Here is a 22,135-nt window from a genome sequence, read left to right on the forward strand (position 1 = left end):
GGAGATATTATAGAATAAAAAAAATGTAATAGCTTAAAATTTATAAAATAACTATTTGACCCAGGTTGAGCCTACAGGAATGAATAAGGGGAATAACCAACCTATTAATTCGTGAACTTGGAATATACCAAAACACTCAGCATAAAACAGAGAGAATAGACAAAGGTGGTTTCAGATAAATAAACTAGTTGCAACCTCCTTTTTTTCCCTCTCATTGCTTAAAGCTTTTACTTTAACATAGCTATTCAAAATGCATTATTGTAAGCCAAGTTTTAAAAGCAACCTAAGTGTCCACTGATCAATGAATGGATAAAGATGTGTGTATGTGTGTGTGTGTCTGTGTATGTGTCTGTGTGTATGTCTGTGTGTGTGTCTGTAACACTGGAATATTACTCGGCCGGTAAAAACAAATGAGATGTTGGATTTGTAACAACGCAGATATAGAGAGTATACACTAAGTGAAATGAACAAGACAGTGAAAGAGAAATACCATATGATTTTACTTACATGTGGAATCAAAAAATCAATATGAATAACAACAACAGAAAGGCTCTTGAATACAGAGTGGAGGCTGCCAGAGGGGAGATTAGTGGGGGAAGAGAACTAAAGAGCATTAAGAGGTACAAACTTCTAGTTATAAAATAAGTCATGGAAATGAAAAATATAGCACATAGAATATATTGTAATAACACTGTACGGTAACTATGCTTACTGTGCTGAGCATTGAGTAATATATAGACTTGTTAATTCACTATGTTGTACATGTGACACTAATATAACATTGTATGCCAACTATACTTTACTAACAAAAATTTTTTAAAAAGGTTTTTTGTGAGGTGAAGTAACAGCATTCTGAAAATGGAGACTCTCCTAAACAAGACTTCTGAAATGAAAGCAAAAACTGTTTTTTAATCATCAGCTAATGGCCACTGGGTTATCTCACAAGTATTTCAATTAAATATCTGATCATCATAGTGGGTCAGATTTTTTAAATTTATAGTTATTCAATAATTGAAGTTAAAAATGTGGTGTATTTATAATTAGGTTCACGTTACTAAAAACTTTTTATTTAGTGTTAAGGGATACCTTTTAGTATTATCAAGTTACCAAATTATTCATTTATTTTCTTCTACTGATTATCATACAATGAGGATGTTGTCACCACATAACGCAGAATAACATTTTAATAAAAAAGGCAATCGGGGCACCTGCATGGCTGAGTTGGTTAAGCGTCTTACTTCAGCTCAGTTCATGATCTCACGGTTTGTGAGCTCGAGCTCTGTGTCAGGCTCTGTGCTAACAGCTCAGAGCCTGGAGCCTGCTTCAGATTCAGTGTCTCCCTCTCTCTCTCTGCCCCTCCCCTGCTCGCACTCTGTCTCTCAAAAATAAATAGACATTAAAAAAAGGGCAATCATTATATAGACACAATATTTGGTAGAAATTAAAATACTTCATATAGAAAGCTTACCAAGAACCCAGACCATAATTAGCATCTCAGTCCAAGTGAACTGGGTGGTTTTCACCCTGAAGATCTGCTTGGGATAGTCAATAACAGTGATGTTTGGCAGCGTGGTGATGCCTTCGAATCTGTCTGAGGCATTGAACACAAGTAAGCCCAGGAAGATGATGAAAGAGGCAGCATGTGCCACAAACTTCATAAAAGGGCTTCGCAGAATTTTCCCCAGCTGTAGTACAACAAACAAACAAAAAAGATGAAGGCAAAACTTTTACTTTGGAAATTTTGGCTTCTACTTATGAAAATTATTATACAGTATAAAAAAACAGATGAAATGAGAATAATCTCAAAATTCTGCTTCGGTCTGTGAAGAGCCATACATTATGAAAATTACTCCTTTTAGGGGATGCTTCCTCCAAGAATAATTTAAGAAGTCTTCAGACTTCATTGTTTCTAAATATCCAATTTGTCTTTGGGCGTAATACTGCATTCACAAATGCATTTCTGAAAATCATGGGGCATATGCTGGTTATTCTTATTTTTACACAAAAGATTATGCAATCAATGCCTAGGTTTTGAGAGTCTAGGAAAAGAAATTCCAAATTTGTAGTGCATATTCTTTATTGCTTTACAACTGAAATGTTATGAATTTAGAGACTCATTCATTATAGTTGACGTTATGATGTGTTTATAGCACATAACAAGGCCTTTCAAGATTAAATACCTTACTACCACAGAAGTAAATTTTAGTTCTCACTTCTAAATCTTCTGAAATTGAGTTATACTTTGTATGATATAAAAAAGGCAGACAATATTAGAATCAAGTAAATATTTTATGTATTACTACCTCAGTAAGAAGGAGATATACAATAATTAAAACCTCTAAGTAAGTTAACTTAAGTCAGCCCTGAGTTTGGAAAATCATATAAATAGTACAAAAGCATGTCTAAAGTTCAGAGCATAATTATTTTAAGGTAACTCCTTTGAAATCCCATGTGATATAATGTCCTTAAAAGGCCCATGTTCTAGTAGAAATGAAAAACAGTCTGCCTGTCCCAAGGGCTTCTGTAGCCCAAGAAATAGGTACATTTGTTAGATTTATCAAATAAGTTCTCAAGTCTACACACTCAGAACCAACTTTCAAACTCAGCCTATGACCTTAAAACAGTACCAAGGTTCACATTAAGAGACGGCAACTTCAAACAAATGTTTTTATATGTCCGGAACCTTAATTTGATGTCAACAAATAACCAAAGAATGTGAAGCATTTCTGGAGTTGAACATGAATGCAGACAGACAAATGTCACATTGTCCATATTAGACACAGAAAAATAAACACCACATTTACATATTGCTGTGCTGTTCTGCAGCTGCAGAGAGGCACATTTGGGGTAGCTCATCCGTAGCACACAGTGATTTCTTGAGAGTTGCCAAATCTGTTTCTCATAAAGGCTGATCTTTTAAAACTTTAAAGAACATGAAAATAAAGCAGCATGACTATCGTGAAACTAGGATATATGTGGGGAATTCTTGTTATGTTGTTTTCGGTGGTATATGGCACATATAAATGTGGGCTCCAGAAACAACTCCATTCCCTCCTTTCCCTTCTCTGCTGGACACAGAGTTCGCCATACTATTAGCTGCACTTTTGTAAGTGAAGAGAAAAAAGGAATGGATGTCCATGTTTTCATTGATTAAGCAGCCTTAAGAGGCAAACACTTGGAAAACTGAACTTTCATATTCGTTTCCCTCAGAAAAGGAAATTGTTTGTGTGGGAAATGATTTTTGCTTTAATGCATGCTCTCTTATCACTTACAGATTTTAGACTTTAGTGTTTATGTTTGAGGAATCATAAGGTACTTTCCCACGATACAGACCAAAGGAACGTAGTCAACTCATCAAACCTGATCAAAACAACAAACTTTCTGCCTTAAATTGCATGGGTGGCTCAACAATGAGGTGAGAAGTATGAATACACTCACACGTGTATGTGCCTGCAGAGCGGGACTCGCTCTGCCAGGAAGACTATGGAGCCAGAGAGATGACGGATTTCCAGGATCATTTATAAGTGGCCTTGATTCATTTTTCCTGAAACTGCCTCTGATTTAAACAAAACCAGATCTCAGAATATAAAAACAGGATTAAGGGATCTCAAAACAGCTGCTTCTTCCTGGCGGTGTCCTTTATTAACCCAATACAGATTCTGTGAGCATGACTAGTATTCCTTCCCATACCTTGTTCAGAGGATCTCTTAGCACAATTAAATTGAGTCTACACAGGCAAGTTGAGAGAGGGATGAAGGTAGTGAACCAAATGATTCAAGCAAAATTAAACAGATAAACAGTCTAAAAAATCCAAAGCCCCCAAACTCAGATTCTACATTTTTTAAAAAATATTTTTATTTATTTCTAGGAGAGAGACAGAGACAGCGTGAGCAGGGGAGGGTCAGAGAGAGAGGGAGACACAGACTCTGAAACAGTCTCCAGGCTCTGAGCTGGCAGTCAGCACAGAGCCCGACGTGGGGCTTGAACCCATGAACTGCGAGATCATGACCTAAGCGAAAGTCGGACGCTTAACCGACTAAGCCACCCAGGCGCCCCTCAGATTCTACATTTTTAAAAGAATCTTCTGAAGGAACAAAGAGCGGGGGTTGGGATAGGGAACCTGTCATGCATTTTCTTGAATTCTTTAAAAACACCACTGTTCACAACTGTGCTTGATACATACAGCCTCAGATCTCTTGACAGGTTCAAATGAGTTGCCCTTCCAGTTCTCAGGTTAACTGTTTCTTGGCACCATTGCATTAGGACTGTTCTCCTAAACATAAGCCAACTCAGTTGACTCTCTTGATTTATTAAGCTGTCCATAGAATCAGCAAAAGTGCTATTTCACCCAAGCAGCTTTCCCTCTTGACCACCATTGGGATTTTTATCTTAAGCCTAAGTATTATATGCCTTCAAATGTGATCTAGTACCAAATCCTTTTTCATCCCTTATTTGAATTGATCCAGTTATTAAATAGCAGAATTTGTGTTCCTGAGTCCATTAACATTCAGGGTAAAATTGATAAGAGCGTTAAATAGGAAGCCTTTTCCTTCTTCATCCCCAAAGCACACGGCACAGCAACCACAGAGGAAATGGATGTAGAAAAACATGTACCCTGCTGCAAGGTGCAATCCAGTAGCCAATGGCAAGAAATGGAAGGCCCAGGGCCACCACCAGCACAACCAGACACTTGATAGCTATGGTCTGTTCCCGCAGGCCTGAGAGGTTCTCATACCAGATTGTCAAGAGCTGCTGCTGGCAGTTGGGGTGAGCCACAAACTGTGGGCAGAAAGAGAGGGGGAGAGGTATGTTACTATCATTAGAGATACTTCAACTACTGAATGCATAATTCTAAAGATATTAATGCACACTCTTCCAGAATATAGGCACTAGAAGGTTCTGGTAATATTTTTCTCCCATTTTCCAAAATTGCTTCAGAACTAATAGAACTTAAGTGGAAACGAGCGTAAAAGTTATGTGGTCCTTAATCTCATTTCTTTCTGATTGGAACTCTTCATAATTTACAGATTCTTGTCCAAAATCTGGGTGATATATGTTTTCCTTTGTGGAAATGTGTCCCATTTTGCTGTCTTCCAACTTACTTGCATTCAGTTCAAAATGGAAAAGAATTGGTTTATTGTATATTATAGCTAAAAAAAAGAGAAAGAAATGTGTTGTTTCATAAGTAATTCCTAAAATGCTATGTATGAAAAATATACAGATGATATGCCCTATGTATATGTAGATACTACCACTGCAAACCTGCAAAGATCACAAAAAGCCAATGAACCTGAAAGAATTATGCTTGGTTCACACTTAAACTTACACTGCCTCCAGGCACTGGCAGCAAATGTCCCTTCCTTCCTATTTCAGTAATCTGTCCTCTCTTTGTTGCTGTCTCTTTTCCAGGTCAAAAAAAAAAAAAAAAAAAAAAAAAAAAAAAAAAAAAAAAGCAAAAAACAACAAAAACAAAACACACAAACATTTATCTCCAACAGTTCTTTTGTAACTACAATTCTAACCAGGAAAACTGAGCACATTATACTTACTTCAGCCCTGCCAATTTTTTCTATTTTGCCCTCTTATTTTGCTGTCATCTGCCAGTATCTCTTCTGATGGACTGAAATTTCACTAAAGCCCTGTCCTTATTTGGGTAGCAAAATGTATTTGTAGTCATGCTCATGTAAAAAGGTCCCTACCCTAATAGGAGCCCATTTGTGGCTGGATATGCCTGTCTTTGAATGGCCACGTGCACTTTGCCCAAGCCTGGAAATTATTCAAGGTCATTCACTAATCAACTATGAGTGCCAACATATATATATTTTTAAGGAGTGTTTAGCAACATGAAAATCAAGGTATCATTATCTTCTAAAAAACAGAACAATAACAATGAACCTGTTAGGAAGTACTCATGAAATGTTTTTACAAGCTCTTAGAGGCAAAGAAGGCAGCTCCAGTCCCTACTGGGTGAAGGATTCATCATTGATCAAGTTCTAATGAATGATCCTAATGATTCTTAGCAACTCTAGGCAATTCCTCAAGTTATTTGGCTAATTATCAATAGCATACCTACAAGGAAATGAATGGGTTTCTACTTACTGGTATATAGTTTCCCATCATCTCTAATTTAAAAAAATTAATAAAATTAAAAAAAAAATAAAACCTCATCCCACAGGATAGACAGTAGAAACGCAATTTCCCCCAAAGCCCCACTTTTGCCCCTATGTGCATCTGCCCTCTGGGGAGTCGGCTGATGGTCATTCTCGTGGCTGCTGAGCCACTGGGCACAGGGGCTCTTGATACTCGCTGGCAAAAGTGGTAAGATGAGTTTACAAATATTAAATTTGAAGTATTTGACTGAACTTATTTCAATAATACAAACTGGATTTGGATGATTTAAAGTACTATAAAGAGGATGCTATCTTTTCTAGCTTAATGAGTTCAATATAAAAAAAGCACGTTTTCTTTTTATTTATTTCTGAGAGAGAGAGAGGCAGTGTGAGCAGGGGAGGGTCAGAGAGAGAGGGAGACAAAGAATCTGAAGCAGGCTCCAGGCTCTGAGCTAGCCATCAGCACAGAGCCTGACGCGGGGCTCGAACCCACCAACCGTGAGATCATGACCTGAGCTGAAGTTGGATGCTTAACCAACTGAGCCACCCAGGCGCCCCTAAAAAAGCATGCTTTATCTTAGAAGTTGCTTTCAATTCAATTTTAAAAGTCCCAGGTCCTAAAGCTCACTGGTCATTGCTAGCTGCTAAGTCTATATTAGATCTCCTTTCCAGACTCAAGATTCTGTTACTCTTTCAACGTTCTGATTTTTGATCAATACAGTCATTATTTGAACTCATGATAAATATGATCAAAGGCTGAAAGCCCTGGGATCTTTGTGACAACTTTCTAGGATTCTTGTTGAGAACTTTGCCAAACTTCCACTTTTGCCCCTGTACTCTACTGGATCATTTTCTTCCTGCTTTACTCCTTCTGTGTTAAATCCTTGTCTTCTCTGAGTTCCTAAATGTCTGTATTGTTCCTTCATTTATTCATTAATTTATTCATTCACTCTTCAAAATGTTGTAAGCTCTTCCTATGAACCAGGCACTGCATTAGGCATTTGGTAGAAGAAGGTGAAAACGGAAGCATCAGTGTGCATTAAGTGATTAGGGGTTCCTGTTCTACGGCATATAATAAGCTTTCCATAAATGTGGGGGGAAAATGGAGACAGACTCCTTATGTTTGCCAAGATAAATAATCAATATTTAAAGCAGTACTAATTTGAATGTTGGAGGGTCTGTTTGGAGGGTTTGCATTTGTGAGACTTTGGACAGATGCAAATAAAAAGCAGTCCTGTGACTCCAGCTAGGCTTAGCTTAGGATGGGAAGTGGTGCATTCAGAGAAATGTACAGTGGAATAGATGATGTCATCAGATCAGATTATCAACATGTAATTTGAGACCAAGGCTTTCAGAGGGACAGAAAATCTCTATGAAATTAAGAGACAGATGGGCATGTGTCCATGTAAAATTGATGGACAAATTTCCCTTTTGAGTGTCCAGCCTTTCTTTCTTAGGTTTTAACCTCTTGAGGAGGTTAAAACAGAAATATTAATGTTGCAATATGGCTTCCTCTTTTTGCTCCTCCTCCTCCTCCAGTTAATCTTCAAATTTGAAGATGTGCTTTATGGCATGAATTACACTGTATAAGGGTTATACAGCCCTGAAAGACTTAGCGGAAATCAATCATTTCCATATGGCATTATATAATGATCAATATCTGACACATTGTGAATTGTATAATACAGTGCAAAACCTTAATATATATTAAATATTAGCCATAACTGTGCATTTTACTTGTCACACTTTAAAATTCAGCTTAGGTATATTTCTGGGGCACCTGGGTGGCTCAGTTGGTTGAGTGCCCAACTTCAGCTCAGGTCATGATCTCACGGTTTGTGGGTTCTGGCCCCGCGTCGGGCTCTGTGCTGATAGCTTGCTCAGAACCTGGAGCCTGCTTTGGATTCTGTGTCTCCTCTACTCTGCCCCTCTCCCATTTGTGCTCTGTCTGTCTCTGTCTCTCAGTAATAAATAAATGTAAAAAAAAATTTTCTTAAAAAGGTATATTTCCTATATTATTAATTCTACTCTCTTCTTAATTGAGATAGTAATACACCAGCATATGGTATCTGTTCATTCCTTTCAATTCCTTGTGAATTCCTTCAATTCACAAGAAGAAAACACAAATAGATATTTTCCTCTAATAATTTAAAATCCTAATGTAAATATACAAGGAACATTTTTTAAAAAATAATAAAATCAATAGTAACAAGTGAGGGCAAAAGAGTTAATCCCTCTAGAAGATGAGTTTTGCTCTTTTCAATGACTTCAAAACAGGGCAGTGACCTTTATCTCTTGAAATTGTTTACCTCCTAAAAAAATCTCCTGTGCTGTCACACCAGTTATAGCCAGTTGGATAAAATTTGTATGTTATTTCCTAACTTCAGTGGACCAGCAAATTGAAATCATTACAAAAATAATGCCTTTATTTGAGGTTTTCTGATTTAAAGAGAAAATGCTTGACACATAAGAAAATCTCAATCTTTCAATGGAACAAAACTACTGTAGCATTGAGAACAAACATGTTTTTTCCCCCTGCCAAATGACTAACAGATTGTAAATTGAAACACTAATCAGGGTAGGTTAATGAAAAACAAAGAGATAATTTTCAGCTTAAAAAAAATCATGTTATACTGTCTTATTATCAAATCAGCTTTTACAAGAACTAACTTCATGGAAATATTGTTGTAAAAAAACATGTTAGGAACACTCTGTTTTTGTTTTTAATGACATTGTTGAAGGCACAGTTTATACAATTTAAAATGCTGCGGTGAATAAAAGCTACATGATTCAACTTCTTTTTAAAGTTTTTTCAGTTGTGAAATATAAACTGAAAACTTACAGCGTATAAGTTTTCTGGATTTCAAAGTCACTGAGTGCAAGATTTTCTATTCTTTCTTGGTGCAGGGCACAGACCTGGCCAAGAGGCTGCACAGAATAGGACTCAGGACTGGCTGGCCAGCACGTGCACCACGCCAGAGGTCTCTGCAGTGTATTTATCATTCTCATCCATTGTTCAATGTTTGGAATTAGGGAAACCACACTTTCCTCATTCACAGTGGATAATTTTATGTGTATATGTTCCTGCATGTCTCTTTTTTTAAATGTTTTTGAGAGGGAGAAAGAGAGCACATGCACAAGTAGGGGAGGGGTAGAGAGTCAAAGGGACAGAGGATCTGAAGTGAGCTCCACACTGATAGCAGAGTCCAATGTGGGGCTCAACCTCGTGAACTGGGAGATCATGACCTGAGCTGAAGTCAGACACTCAACTGACTGAGCCACCCAGGTGTCCCTGCATGTCTTTTTTCTAGGTGATATTTCTATAGTTAAATCTGGTCCCACAGTGGAGAAAATAAGAGAGCAAAGAAGAACTCAGGAAATTCTCTTCTCAACAGTACAGTTTTCCAGATTGATGGTCTATCAACTTCTAGTATCTTTTATCTTTGTCAAGGACTTTCTTAGAATAGCTTACTAGAAGCGGTAAAGTTCTCGTTATTTCTATTGGGGGAAAAGATTGATGTTCATCCTCAAGTTGTAGAGAAGACGGAAGTAAAGACAGAATTAAAACTCAGAGCTTCTTGGGGGGCCGCCTGGGTGGCTCAGTGGATTGAGTTTCCAGCTTTGGCTCAGGTCATGATCTCTCAGTTCATGGGTTCAAGCCCTGCGTAGGAGGAGTCTGTGCTAGCTCAGAGCCGGCAGCCTGCTTCAGATTCTGTGTGTACCTCTCTCTCTGCCTCTCCCCAACTCATGCTGTTTCTCTGTCACAAAAATAAATTAAAACATAAAAAAAAAAAACTCAGAGATTTTTGGGAAGGGTAAATAATCTATTATTAAAACTGGAAAATAACATTTTTGCCTAAAAGTTAATCTTCTTGTACTCATTTAAAAAATCAAATTTCCTCTTTTGATCTATTCCATTCTCTTTTGTTGAGTAGCTCTACAAACAGTAATAACATTTACTATCTTTCCAGTTTTATTATTTACCTTAGAGACTCCTCATAAATGATTGAGATGAATGATCTACAACATCAATTCCCTGAGATAGAACACATTATTTGTTCCCACTAGTAGCATAAGATTGCCCATTTCACCAACAGCATTGAGAGTATGAATTTTCTATTATTTAATAATTTGAGAAAGAGAAATGGTATTTGTATATTAGGATGCATTTATTTTATTACTAGAGGATTTAAAATTTTTAAATAGGTTTGTTATCCATTTAACTTTTCTGTTAATTGCCTATTCAAGCCCTTTGCTTATTTTTCTACATGGCTCTAGAAATTTTTCTTAAACATTTGTTTGAGCTCTGTCTATTAAGAAAATCAATCCTTTATAAGTCAGAATTGAGAAATTATACCTTTCTCACTTTGCTCTTTTTTAGGATCTTTCTATGTACAGGGGTTTTAAGTTGCATGTGGTTAAATTACTTACACCTTTCCTTCGTTATTTCTTCTACTGTTTTCATATTAGAAAGTTCTTTCTCCCATAAATATTAAATTCATATTCAGATCTCACCTATTTAAGTCTTCTATATTTTCACTTTCTTGACTAACTGCCATTGAAATCTGTAAGGTCTGGGTAGAACTCGTGGTGTGATTCCCAGGGAAGACCTGTGGTCTGGGAACTATGAGGCCAGACAGAAGCCAGTAGTCCCAAACCCAGAGCTGGGAGTAGATCTTGGACATGTAGCAGAAGAGACTTTCTGAGTCTCTTATGGGAAACAGCTGTTACATAAAACTAGTTTTCTTGGTGGAATTGTGAACTGATTTGACTAAATATAAGTTTATTATGTTATCAAGAGAAAAAATTCCATAACATATATTTTGAAATCCCAGTGCCTTGCATGTAGCTGTAGACTACTTCAGTGTCACAGTGGGTGGGGTTCACACATCATTGTAACCTAAGCAGTGGTTTTACTTAGGTAATAGAAATGAGATGAAGGAAAAAGGAAGCACCATCAGGGATGGGACATCTTTTCTCTTTGCTAAATGGAGGCACATGTTAAATGGAGTGAAGAATGAAAGAATTCTTGGAGAGAGAAAAAGAAAGGGGAGATGGGGCTTTTTTGAGCATTCTAGAATAAAGATTTTATCTACATTAATTGAGTGAAGCTTCCAAATCAAAGACTTGAACCAATACTCCCTTAGCATAAAACAAACAAACCCAGAAATACCTGCAAAGCCTTAAAAATCCTTTCAGTTTCAAATACACTTTTTGTTGTTTCCTGGCAATAGCTGACTGATAGCCAATTTATTATTAATGACACCTCATACATTATAAGCTATACATCAATTTATTTAAAATTAACATGCCAGCGAGACAGTCACTGTCTGAAGACAGTTTGGTTCACAGAAGCCCATCTATAGATGAGCTGTCTCTGCTAATATGATGCTTTCAAAGCAATGATAAAGAACCAGTGACAACTGAAATCAATTGCCTCCTCTCAGATGCTAAAAAACGAGATGTGTATTGCACGATCTGTGAATAAATGTCCAGGCAGTTTTCTAAAAATGGTTTAAATATTAATCATATTCAATATTATCTTTTTTCCTTCAATATAGCAAAACCTCAACTAGCAAGAATGCTCTGGAGAAAGACAAATACTAAATGATTTCATTCATATGTGGAATTTAAGAGACAAAGCAAGCAAAGGGAAAAAGGTAGAGAGAGGCAAATCAAGAAATAGACTCTTAACTAAAGAGAACTGATGATCACCAACTGATGGGGGGAGGAGGGAGTTAAATAGATGATGGGGATTAAGGAGGGCACGCCTCATGATGTGTAGCAGGTGTGTACGTTAAGTGCTGAATTCCTAAATTATACACCTGAAGCTAATATAACACTGTATGTTAACTAACTGGAATTAAAAATTAAAACTGAAATTAAAAAAAAGTGCTCTAGGAGGAGGGCAGTTGAGCCGATTTACTTTGATAATTCCTTGAAAAGTTATTTTACCTCAGTATTTACTAAGAATCTTCACACTTCCTATCTTTTTAAGTTGAAGAGAGATCTGTGATTAACAACTGGCTAAACCCTTGTGAACACTAGATGTGGAAGTTCTCCACCTTATAGAATTTGTGTGCGTGCACATGCACGCACACAAAGAGGGAAAGGAAAGAGACAGATCCCCTCGTGCTCGCTTGCTGCTAGGGTGCCAGTACGTGCCTAGGTTCCCTGGGTCAGAGGCGATATGTACGGGCCTCAGTTCTGGGCCTGGTTCTGAGTACGGTTTCGAGAAGCACAGCTTATATAAGCTTGTTCTTCCACATCTCCTCGTGATTCTGGGAGTCTCCTTCTATCCCTTACCAAATTCCTTTCTGCCTAAATAGGCGATAGTCTGCTACTGTGGACTAGAACCGACACAGTGAACATGAAATCGGTGTTTGACAACTAAAAGCTGAACTTGCTTAAGAGTCATCATTCTGATAATGAATTTTCATAATGTAGAAATGTTACTAGCTCATACATGTTGAACAATCACCATGTACTACACCTGTACTAATTATGTACGTTAGCTCTTGTAATCGTGAAACAGCTGAAAACATAGTTGCTATTGTGGGCTCTAAGTCACTAACAAGAAGACCAAGCTTTGGCCTGGTTGGATGACAAACCCGTGGTCACACAGAGAACAAACACGTGGTTAACTTAGCACTTGAACCCCTGCAAATTGGCCCCAAGGCGTGCCCTCTTAAGCACCATGTATGGAGGAGAGAAGATTCAGCAATACATTGATTAACCAGTTAATAAAACCAGATCTATTCCTGATAACAACTTACTTCTTGGTGATTTATCAGTTTCCTTTAAAGTACAAAAAACAAAATACTAGTTAGCTAACATATAAAAGCTGTTAGATTCTAGATACCTGAGATTTTTATTGTAGTAAATATCATAACTACAATTTTCATGATTTAAGAGCCCCATATATGGGGTGCCTGGGTGGCTCAGTCGGTTAAGCATCCAACTTAGACTCAGGGCATGATCTCACGGTTCGTGGGTTCAAGCCCTGTGTCGGGTTCTGTGCTGACAGCTCAGAGCCTGGAGCCTGTCTTCAGATTCTGTGTCTCCCTATCTCCCTGACCCTCCCTTGCTCATGCTGTCTCTATCTCTCTCTTAAAAATAAAACATTAAAAAAAAAAGAGCCCCATATATGGAGCAAATACATACACTTAAGTTTATCTGCAATAACCAGAGTAAAAAAGTAATCATAAATTTTGTTTTTGGTATCCACAGCTGTGTGACCTTAGACATAACATTTAAGCTTGACGAACCTCAGTTTTCTTGTAGAACAGAAATCTCATCATCTATTTTACCTATTTTATAGGTGAAATGGATAATATAGGCTTGTCACAAGAATTAGCATGACGGTGTATGTAACAGTGCCTTACAAAAATGTATACAAGTAGCATTTTATTGCTTTTAATTGCATTACGATGAACAGTTTACAAAGTTCTTTTGCATATTTTAATCCACTGAAATCACAACACAACCCTGAGAGATAAGAGGTATTATCCTCCTTTTATAGAAGGAAATTAAAGTTTAAAGAAGGTTTATGACTCGAAGGACAAATACCATATGTTTGCACGTATAGGAGGATTAGGAGGAACTTAACGGAGGACCATGGGGGAGAAGAAGGGGGGAAATGGTGGGGGAGAGGGAGAGAGGCAAACCATGAGAGACTCTTGAATGCTGAGAACAAACTGAAGACTGATGGGTGTGGGGGGGAGAGGGGGAGATGGGCATGGAGGAGGACACTTGTGGTGATGAGCACCAGGTGTTATATGGAAACCATCTTGACAATAAAGTATTTGTAATAAATAAATAAAAAGTAAAAAAAAAAAAAGGTTTATGACTCATCCAAGGTCTTACAGCAGACAAAATGTGGAAAGGATCACAGAAGCTAGATATCTGACTCACAACTTTACCATATTTCACTTAATTTCTTTCACGAAGAAAAAAATCTATCAATAACATCTATTTTTATTATTTAAAAACTTTTCCTGGGATTATGGCATAGTTCATATGGTGCTGGATAAAAGTGGGCCACTCACCTTTTTGACTTCATACTTAATAGCAAGTTTCACACGACTCAGTGAAGCTTTATGCCTGTGTACCTCTAGAGGCTCTGCTGATTCCAGATCTCCATTCAGAATGGCTTCTACCTCTTCTGAGTCTCGGCAAAGATCCAGCACACCCACTACAAAGTCTTTACACTGCATGGAGAGCTTCCGGTAGTCATTCTAAGAACGAGAGGTTTAAAGTTTAATTCAAAGACTTTGTTTTAATTCAATGAAAAGTATGTAGAGTTTTTGCGAATTACAAAAAAGTTCCCTTCTTCTGGGTAGAATTGCTGAGTTAGAAACAGGCCCGATTTGCTCCCACTTGCCCTCTTAGCTGGTACCTTCTGCAACCCGCCCAACCATATCAGACAGCTTGAGAATGGTATGCACGTTAGTCACTGGCTTGTATTAAGAGATATTGGCTAAATGCAAATGCTGACAGACCAAAGGATCAAAAAGAGTTCTAACTCTCTTACACAGTAGTTTCCTTAAAGTCAAAACAAAACCATTTCTGTAATTAAAATTTATTTAAATGGTAAATTTCCTAAGGTGGCAATCTGACATAGAAGATGGACTATATGTGAAAATTATTTGTTCAGTTTATACTGTCCCTGCCTTGCTGCAGACATAGCTTCTCAAAGTGTAATCCTCAAACAGCAGCAGCAAGAGCACCTGGACATTGTATGAGAAATGTCAGGTCTCAGACCCCATCTCAGATGTTCCTATTTAGAAACTGAAGAAAGGGTTCAGCAATATATGTAAACATGCTCTCCAGGTGTTTCTGATACACATTTATTTTTGAGAACAACTGGTTTATAGTGAATGTAAAGAGATGGACAGGCGCCACCCTAGAGAGGAGGTATTTTTCCTTCTTTGTCTGGAGGGCACATTATCATGTCCTGAAGAACTGGAAGGAGAGAAATCTCTGATTAAATGTAATTGAATTCTCAAGGGTTGCAGAATATCAATACTTGAGAGAAAATTTCCAGGCCACTGGAACTAACACCTTGCTAAAAATAATCTGTGAATCTTTAATTTCGTTAGCATATTTATATAGTGCCGTGGACTGGTATGAGGAAGTCAATTGGCAGCATTGCCTGCTACCTTCTGAATGGAGTTCTCTTTCTAGCCTCTTGGTTCCAGTCAAGGTATCAATGACCATCTCTTGGGAAAGCATCTTACTTTCAGAAACCCAAATTCCACTTCTTTGGCTTTCACTAAATCTTAGCTCATTAAGAAAGTTAACCAGATGATAATTTAATTTGGCACATTTGAGGAAAACAGAATTCCTCAATTCAGTATGTTCTGAGATACTGTACATATCTAATAACTAAGTAATCTTAGCATAGCAGTATTTCTAGGCTTCCAAAAATCCTACTTTTAAAAAAAGACATGAAGAATTTGAATTTTTTTCCCTTAAATACACAATTGATTTCATGGGCAAAAATCACATCAACTAAAATAAAGAAGAGAGACTATTTAAAGGCTACACAGACTATAATAATTTCCATTTCAGATATCAGAAATTCAGATAAGGAACAGTTACAGTTAATCCTTTCCCCCTCATAAGAGAATAAATTGAATAAAAACTTCAGTCTTTGTTTTCCATTCAAGTTGGTACCATGCAACTGATAAAATTAATAAAATGTTCAGTCTCTGGTTTCTATGCAGAGTGTCAGTTAAATATCCATCTGACTTCCATTCCTGAAAGACTAATGAAATATTTTATTATAGGACTCAGAAGAAGTATTAAATCCATGTCTGTTTCCATATAAAGCTTCCCTTTTAACACAATTTTTTTAGATGAAATTTCCTCATGTTACTCTTCAGTTCAAACTGTTCTATAAGATTTGGAGCAATATTGGATGACCACTTCTTCACTGATCAGAAAAAAGAGAGACTATTTCAATGCTTGAAGAAACTTAGTAACTGCTTCTGCAGTAATACCTAAATAAAACTCATCGTTTTTAAAAATCATAATCTGGGGTGCCTGTGTGGCTCAGTCGGTTAAGTGTCTGACTTTGGCTCAGGTCATGCTCTCAGTTCTAACTCACACGTTGTGGGTCTGAGCCCCGCATAGCTCTCTGTCAGCGCAGAGCCCACTTGGGATCCTCTGTCTCCATCTCTCTCTCAAAAATAAACGTTAAAAAAAATTTCTTTTAAATCATAACCTATAAATGTTTCATCTTAAAGAAACCACTGTGTGGTTTGTTCACATCCACTGAAACAGCAGTCAAGAAACAAAAACTGGTAATCATACAAGTTGCAAAAACAAGACTTTGTCTTCCTAACAATGTAAACATTTCCTGCTGGACGAAGCCCAAGTGCAGAAAATAATCACAGCTGGATATACTGGGAATTTCTTTTATTGTGGTCATGGGATACCACTGTATCAATAAATGTGGAGCTCCCAGGGAAGGTTGGAAAGTTCTAGCTAAAGACAGCTTTTCTCAGTTGCAAAAGGAACTATCAACTATCACCTCTGTGCTGTACCACGAGGTGACTATTTTAGTTCTACCATGAGGTCCTGCCTCATGTCCCTTCACAACTCAGACCACTTGTCTGGTCTACGTTTTCTAGTAATTTTTTTGGTTTTGCTTAATTCTCTTCATCATGCTACTCTTCCAATACTGTAGCTCTCCACAAAGTTACCAGATGGACCTGCTACCTTATTTACAGAGCAGGAACTCAAAACCCTGAAGACCTGTTCAAGCTAGGAGAAAAACACTGATGCTTGGTCCTACCTATGGCAGCCTATCTACAGATTTCAGCACATTTTTTTAATGTTTGTGGTTTCATCATCATTTCAACCCCTTTTTATCTTTAAAAGAAAAATTGAGGGGCACCTGGGTGGCTCAGTCAGTTAAGCATCCAACTTCAGCTCAGGTCATGATCTCACAGTCCGTGGGTTTGAGCCTGGCATTGGACTTTGTGCTGACAGCTCAGAGCCTGTCGCCTGCTTCAGATTCTGTGTCTCCCTCTCTCTCTGCCCCTACTCACCTCAGGCTCTGTCTCTGAAAAATGAATAAACCTTAAAAATTTTTCTGAAGTAAAAGAAAAATTGAAATTCAACTCTAAGCAGGCTTGGTTCTGTCAGATCCTTTCCCTATTAACAAAATGAGCAGGCTAGTACAGTGGTTAAAAGCATAAATCTGAAGCCAGATTTCCTGGGTTTAAACACTGCTTCCACTAAGCTGTATACAGCTTTTACTAGCTGTATGATCCTGTGGGATTAACTTAGAATAAGTCTATATAATATTCTATTAGGGGGAATAATTGCTTACAGCATGCTTGGTACATGTGAAGTATTATAAAAATACCTCAATGTTATCAGGTACAGCATGTTAGATAGAATATCTAGGTATGGGACTCAAGAAACCTAAATCTAGGCTTAGCAGATGGGACCTTGGCTATCGCCTGTTTTCTCATTTGTAAAATAAGAGGTCTGTACAGCCAGCTGACTCCTAGAGTATATTCCTGCTTTATAAAATGCAGTTGTGCTTTTGGATTATATTTATTTACCTCTTTCTCACAGCCCTACTATGATGTAAACTAAAATCGCTTTTCTAATTTAAAGAGAGGAAAACTGAGGCACAGGTAAGGCAAATGCCCTGTTCTTTTTTACCAAACAAAATAAAGTGTATTATTGACTCAGAATTAAGAAATTTCACTTTGCATTCTCACAGCTTAATAAATGACTGGCTTCCTTGCCACTGACATTTGGAGGATTAGACCAAAAGTCCATTCTGTCCAATATTCTGTTGCTCAGAATAGCTTCAGACATCATTTGCACATCCAAACTATTTCCTTAATAACCTGTCACCAAGCCGTCCTCCATTAATTTATCTAAATCTATATCCTAGAATTTTCAACCTCTTGGGGGTAATGACCTTCATATGTTTTCATCACCATGCCTCCTGTATTCTTCAAGGAACTTTGGGAATTGTACACTGGCTTCTCGGATGCACCTAGGTGCTGGCAATTTGAGGGGTGAGGTGCTAGATCTTATAGGCCATTGATAAGATAAAATAGGTACAGGTGTCTAAAAAGAAAAAAAAACTCTTTTTCACTAGGGAACACATTATTTTCTCATTTACAGGCTAGTATTTGATCTCATATTTTGAACTCTTTCTCTATGAAAAGAACACAGTGAACATGAGGAATAGGGCAAATTAGGTTACCTGTTTGCCTCAGAAATGAGCTTCACTTCCACTGCCCTTTCCGAGCTCAGAGTCTCTGGGTCAGTGCCATGAAAGCACTATTTTCTCTGTCTGTCTAAATACCTGACTGATAGACACAAGCGTGAGATGAGAGGGCACAGAGATGAAAGGAAGGCAGGTACTAAAGGAATAACAAGCACAGGCAGGAACAGGGAAGAAAAACAACCTTTATTCAGGGGAGGAAGACTTGTCCTTAGAAACTGTAAGTTCTGAGGAACTGTCTATCTTCTGGCTCGGAGAGGGTTATGCTACATGAGTGCTTTCTGTATAGATCAGAAAAAGGAACTGTGAGACTCAGATGATTTTTGCAGATCCTTAGATAGTTGGCAGCTTTATGGATGTCCTCTTTAACTCAGTAGTATTTTTCCTCTTTTCTCTTGTAATATTTTGCCACATTTGAAAGGTTATCAGAGGTGACTCTTTAAGTCAGGGTAAAGGAGATTAGAAGTATCATCAATACAGACTTAGCCAGCTTGAGGGAAAACTGAACAAATTTTTTAACTATTGCTTCATGGAAAGGACTTCTCTGGGCAGTATTGCAAACATTACCCTCTTTTATAAATTATTAAAGCATAACATTAGAAAAAAATTCCTTTTGTTGAATCTCTTTTACAGATTTTCAATATATATCAAGCAAAATGAAAAAAGGTTTGAATGAGATTTGAAATAGTGGCTAATTAATTTAGAATTATATTTTTTATTACTATGTCAAAATAGTGATATTTAGAATTATTTTACCTCAATGTTTTTCTACTTTCTCTAAACAGAATTCGAAGTTTTCAATTTTCTCTCAGTCCAAGGAAATACATCTTTTCAAATACCACATAATGAATCTCTTCAAAGAAAGTAAATATAAGGTGATATTTTCTCCCTTGTATTTTTCCACATTTCCCAAAATTTTTACAAGAAACACGTTTAGCTTTTATATCAGAAAAATTTTTAATGGAATAACAAAATTTTACTAAGTCCAGATCTCTACCAGGACAAGTTGAGGGTTGATGACTAGGTAATTTGTTGTGTATGGAAAAGGAAAAAAACAGGCAAAACTTTCCTACCATTTTTTAACAGTTTTTTTTTTTAAATGACCATTTTTTTAGAGCACAATTTTTTTAGGTGCACAATAAAACTAGGAGGAAGGTACATGGATACAGAGAGTTCCCATATGTGCTCTGCCCCAAAACATGCACAGCCTCGCACATTATCAACATCTCTCACCAAAGCGGTACATGTCTTATAACTGATGGATCTTCCTGGACACATCATAATCATCCAAAGTCCAAGTTCACATTAGGGTTCTCTTTTGGAGTTGTACATGCTATCGGTTTGGATAAATGTATAATGGCCTGTAACTGTCACTACATGACACTCCACATTATACAGAGTATTTTCACGGCCCTATAAATCCTCTGTGCTCCACTTATTTATTTCTCCTCCCCACTAACCCCTAACCACACTGATCTTGTTACCGTCTCCACAGTTTTGTCTTCACCAGAATGTTGGAATCATATAGTATGTAGCCTTTTCAGATTGGCTTCTTTCACTTAGTAATATGCATTTAAGGTTCCTCCATGTCTATTCATAGCTTAATAGCTCATTTCTTTGTTCTAAATCATTTTCTTGCAAACCGCTTAACCTGAATTATGTTGCTAGATACATCTGTGTAAATCTCACCTAAGTATGAAAAACTGTCATAAGCTCTAAAAGAATAATCACTCTTTCTGTGATCTGACACCACAACACTAAAAAGAAGATTAACTCAGCATCCAGAAAATAATTTAAGGAATTGATGTCTACAATAATCTTCTTAGGTGGACAGCGGGAGACAAGAACCTGACGAAAAACAGGCTTTCACCAGAACCATGAAATCTCCTTTTGCCCCAGATTTAGTAGGTAGAACCATCCAAAACCCATAGGAGAGTGTAGTAATTGAATAAAATGTTCTATCATTAATATATAATTTTAAAAAAAATACCACTTACATGGAAATAATATTCAGAAAAAAGGCTCATTCATTAAAAAAAAAAATCCACTAATGCAAAACACTTTGCTATCCTTGTATTTCTGGGTTGACCTGAGGTCTATGACTCACCACTCTGAATATACATTTGTGGATTTCAGGGAGAGGCATGTTTGTCATATTAATAAAATGATTTTAATCATATTTCATATTAGTCTTCTGCCTATCTACCTAATAGGATATACGATGTTTGGGCCAATAAACAGTGAATGCAAAACTAATATCACATTGGTGTTGTGTGGCACCATACCACTAACTACAAAAGAGGAAGAATTTGGGAGGGAAAAAGTAACACCAAATTCCTCCTTTAAACAAAGGGAAGAGTCTTGCGTTCCACTTAATGCTCATCCACACAGAACAGCACCACAACCACAGCTCACAGATCCAATATATACCTATCCACAAAGCGAATTTATCACAACACCATGCTTAGAGGTGGAAATCACCGGGTCATTTCTGAATGACATTCCCAAATGGAAGCAAACTATGGAAGGCATGTGGCAGCAACCAGGAAGTGGATGAGCTAAGAAAGTCGCCGGCTTGGAGCACTGAGCTTACCTTGAACTCCTTCTCTATGTTGGCCAGCTTGGCCAGCTCATTGCTGAGCTCCAGGGCAGTGAGCACTGGGTCCTCACTAGACAAGGACAGGTACGCTGGGCTGGCCAGCCCCTTGTAGGCATTGATCCGCGATCGTGAGTGGCTGAAAGAGTCGTGCCTCTGCTTCTCCATGCAGTCTCCGCACTTGCAAAAATAGTCGTGCGGCCGTTCGATCCTGGCCCCCTTCATCAGCAGCATGTGCACCACTTCGTACTTCTGGCAGTGCGCCGCCAGGATGATGGGCGTGATGTCGGGGGAGAAGCGAGTGCCGTCCTCGTCGTAGGCATAGAAGTCGTCGTCCTGTAGCTCCTGCTCACAGGGGCTCAGGGTCAGGCGCTTGCTGGCTGCGAAGCCAGGGTGGTTGAGGATGGCTTCCACGATGCGCACGTAGCCCTTGCTGATGGCCAGCAGCAGGGCGTCGCCGATTCGTGCCAGGTTCTCCTTCTTGAGCAGCAGCTCTGTCACCTCCAGGTGCTCGTTGCCCACGGCCAGCTGCAGCGCGTTCTGGCCCATGTAGTCCACGCAGTTGACATTCAACGTCTTGGACTCCTCCAGCATCTTGCGCACCACGGGGATGTTGCCATACTCTGCAGCGTCGAGGAAGCGCTCCTCCTCGGCTGTGAGGCTGGTTCCCCGGTCATTGAACATGAAGGCCGGGCCCCGGACCGCCTGGCGCCGGCCCTTCTCCCGCATCACTGTCTTGCGCCTCAGAGATGGGCTTTCCTCCATGGACCTGATCAGCAGCAATGAAAAATAACTGTAGACTATTAGGGCATAGTGCTTTCTCCCACGTATCTTGCCCCTTCCAAGTACACAGCACCTACTGCAGACCTGTGGCCCTCCTGGTAGCTATGTCAGCTGCTAATCAACGCACCTGAAGCTTATATTTGTACCTAATATGGGCTGCTTGAACCCAGAGAGGAGCTGGCAGCCTATCTCAAGGGCCCCTGTTCAATAGAACGTGGCATTCAGAAAAAATAATATAAACGACTTCCAGACATCTGTGCCTCCCTGTGACTCTGGTACAGACGGAACTCATTGGACCTTGTGTAACTAACCATTTTACTGGTCTTAAAAGTCTTGAAAATGAAGTCCTAGCAGGTTCTTGGCACCAAAGCACTAGGCTTTAAGGCT

At 38.3% G+C, this 22,135-nt stretch overlaps 1 protein-coding gene across 1 annotated transcript in view; it reads right to left on the reverse strand.

Annotated features, from left to right (window-relative positions):
• TRPC3 (transient receptor potential cation channel subfamily C member 3) overlaps nucleotides 1-21,730 on the reverse strand; it is a 54,102-nt gene extending 32,372 nt beyond the window's left edge. The window contains exons 1-4 of the mRNA XM_077770897.1: nucleotides 20,963-21,730; nucleotides 14,159-14,347; nucleotides 4,615-4,779; nucleotides 1,469-1,685 (exon numbers count right to left, since the gene is read on the reverse strand). Of these exons, the coding sequence (XP_077627023.1) occupies nucleotides 1,469-1,685; nucleotides 4,615-4,779; nucleotides 14,159-14,347; nucleotides 20,963-21,730 (1,339 nt within the window). The remainder of the gene's footprint in view (nucleotides 1-1,468; nucleotides 1,686-4,614; nucleotides 4,780-14,158; nucleotides 14,348-20,962) is intronic.
• Between the last annotated feature and the right edge of the window lie 405 nt (nucleotides 21,731-22,135).

Source organism: Crocuta crocuta, unplaced genomic scaffold (assembly GCF_008692635.1).
Source record: "Crocuta crocuta isolate KB4526 unplaced genomic scaffold, BGI_CrCroc_1.0 scaffold331, whole genome shotgun sequence".
Classification (NCBI taxonomy): domain Eukaryota; kingdom Metazoa; phylum Chordata; class Mammalia; order Carnivora; family Hyaenidae; genus Crocuta; species Crocuta crocuta.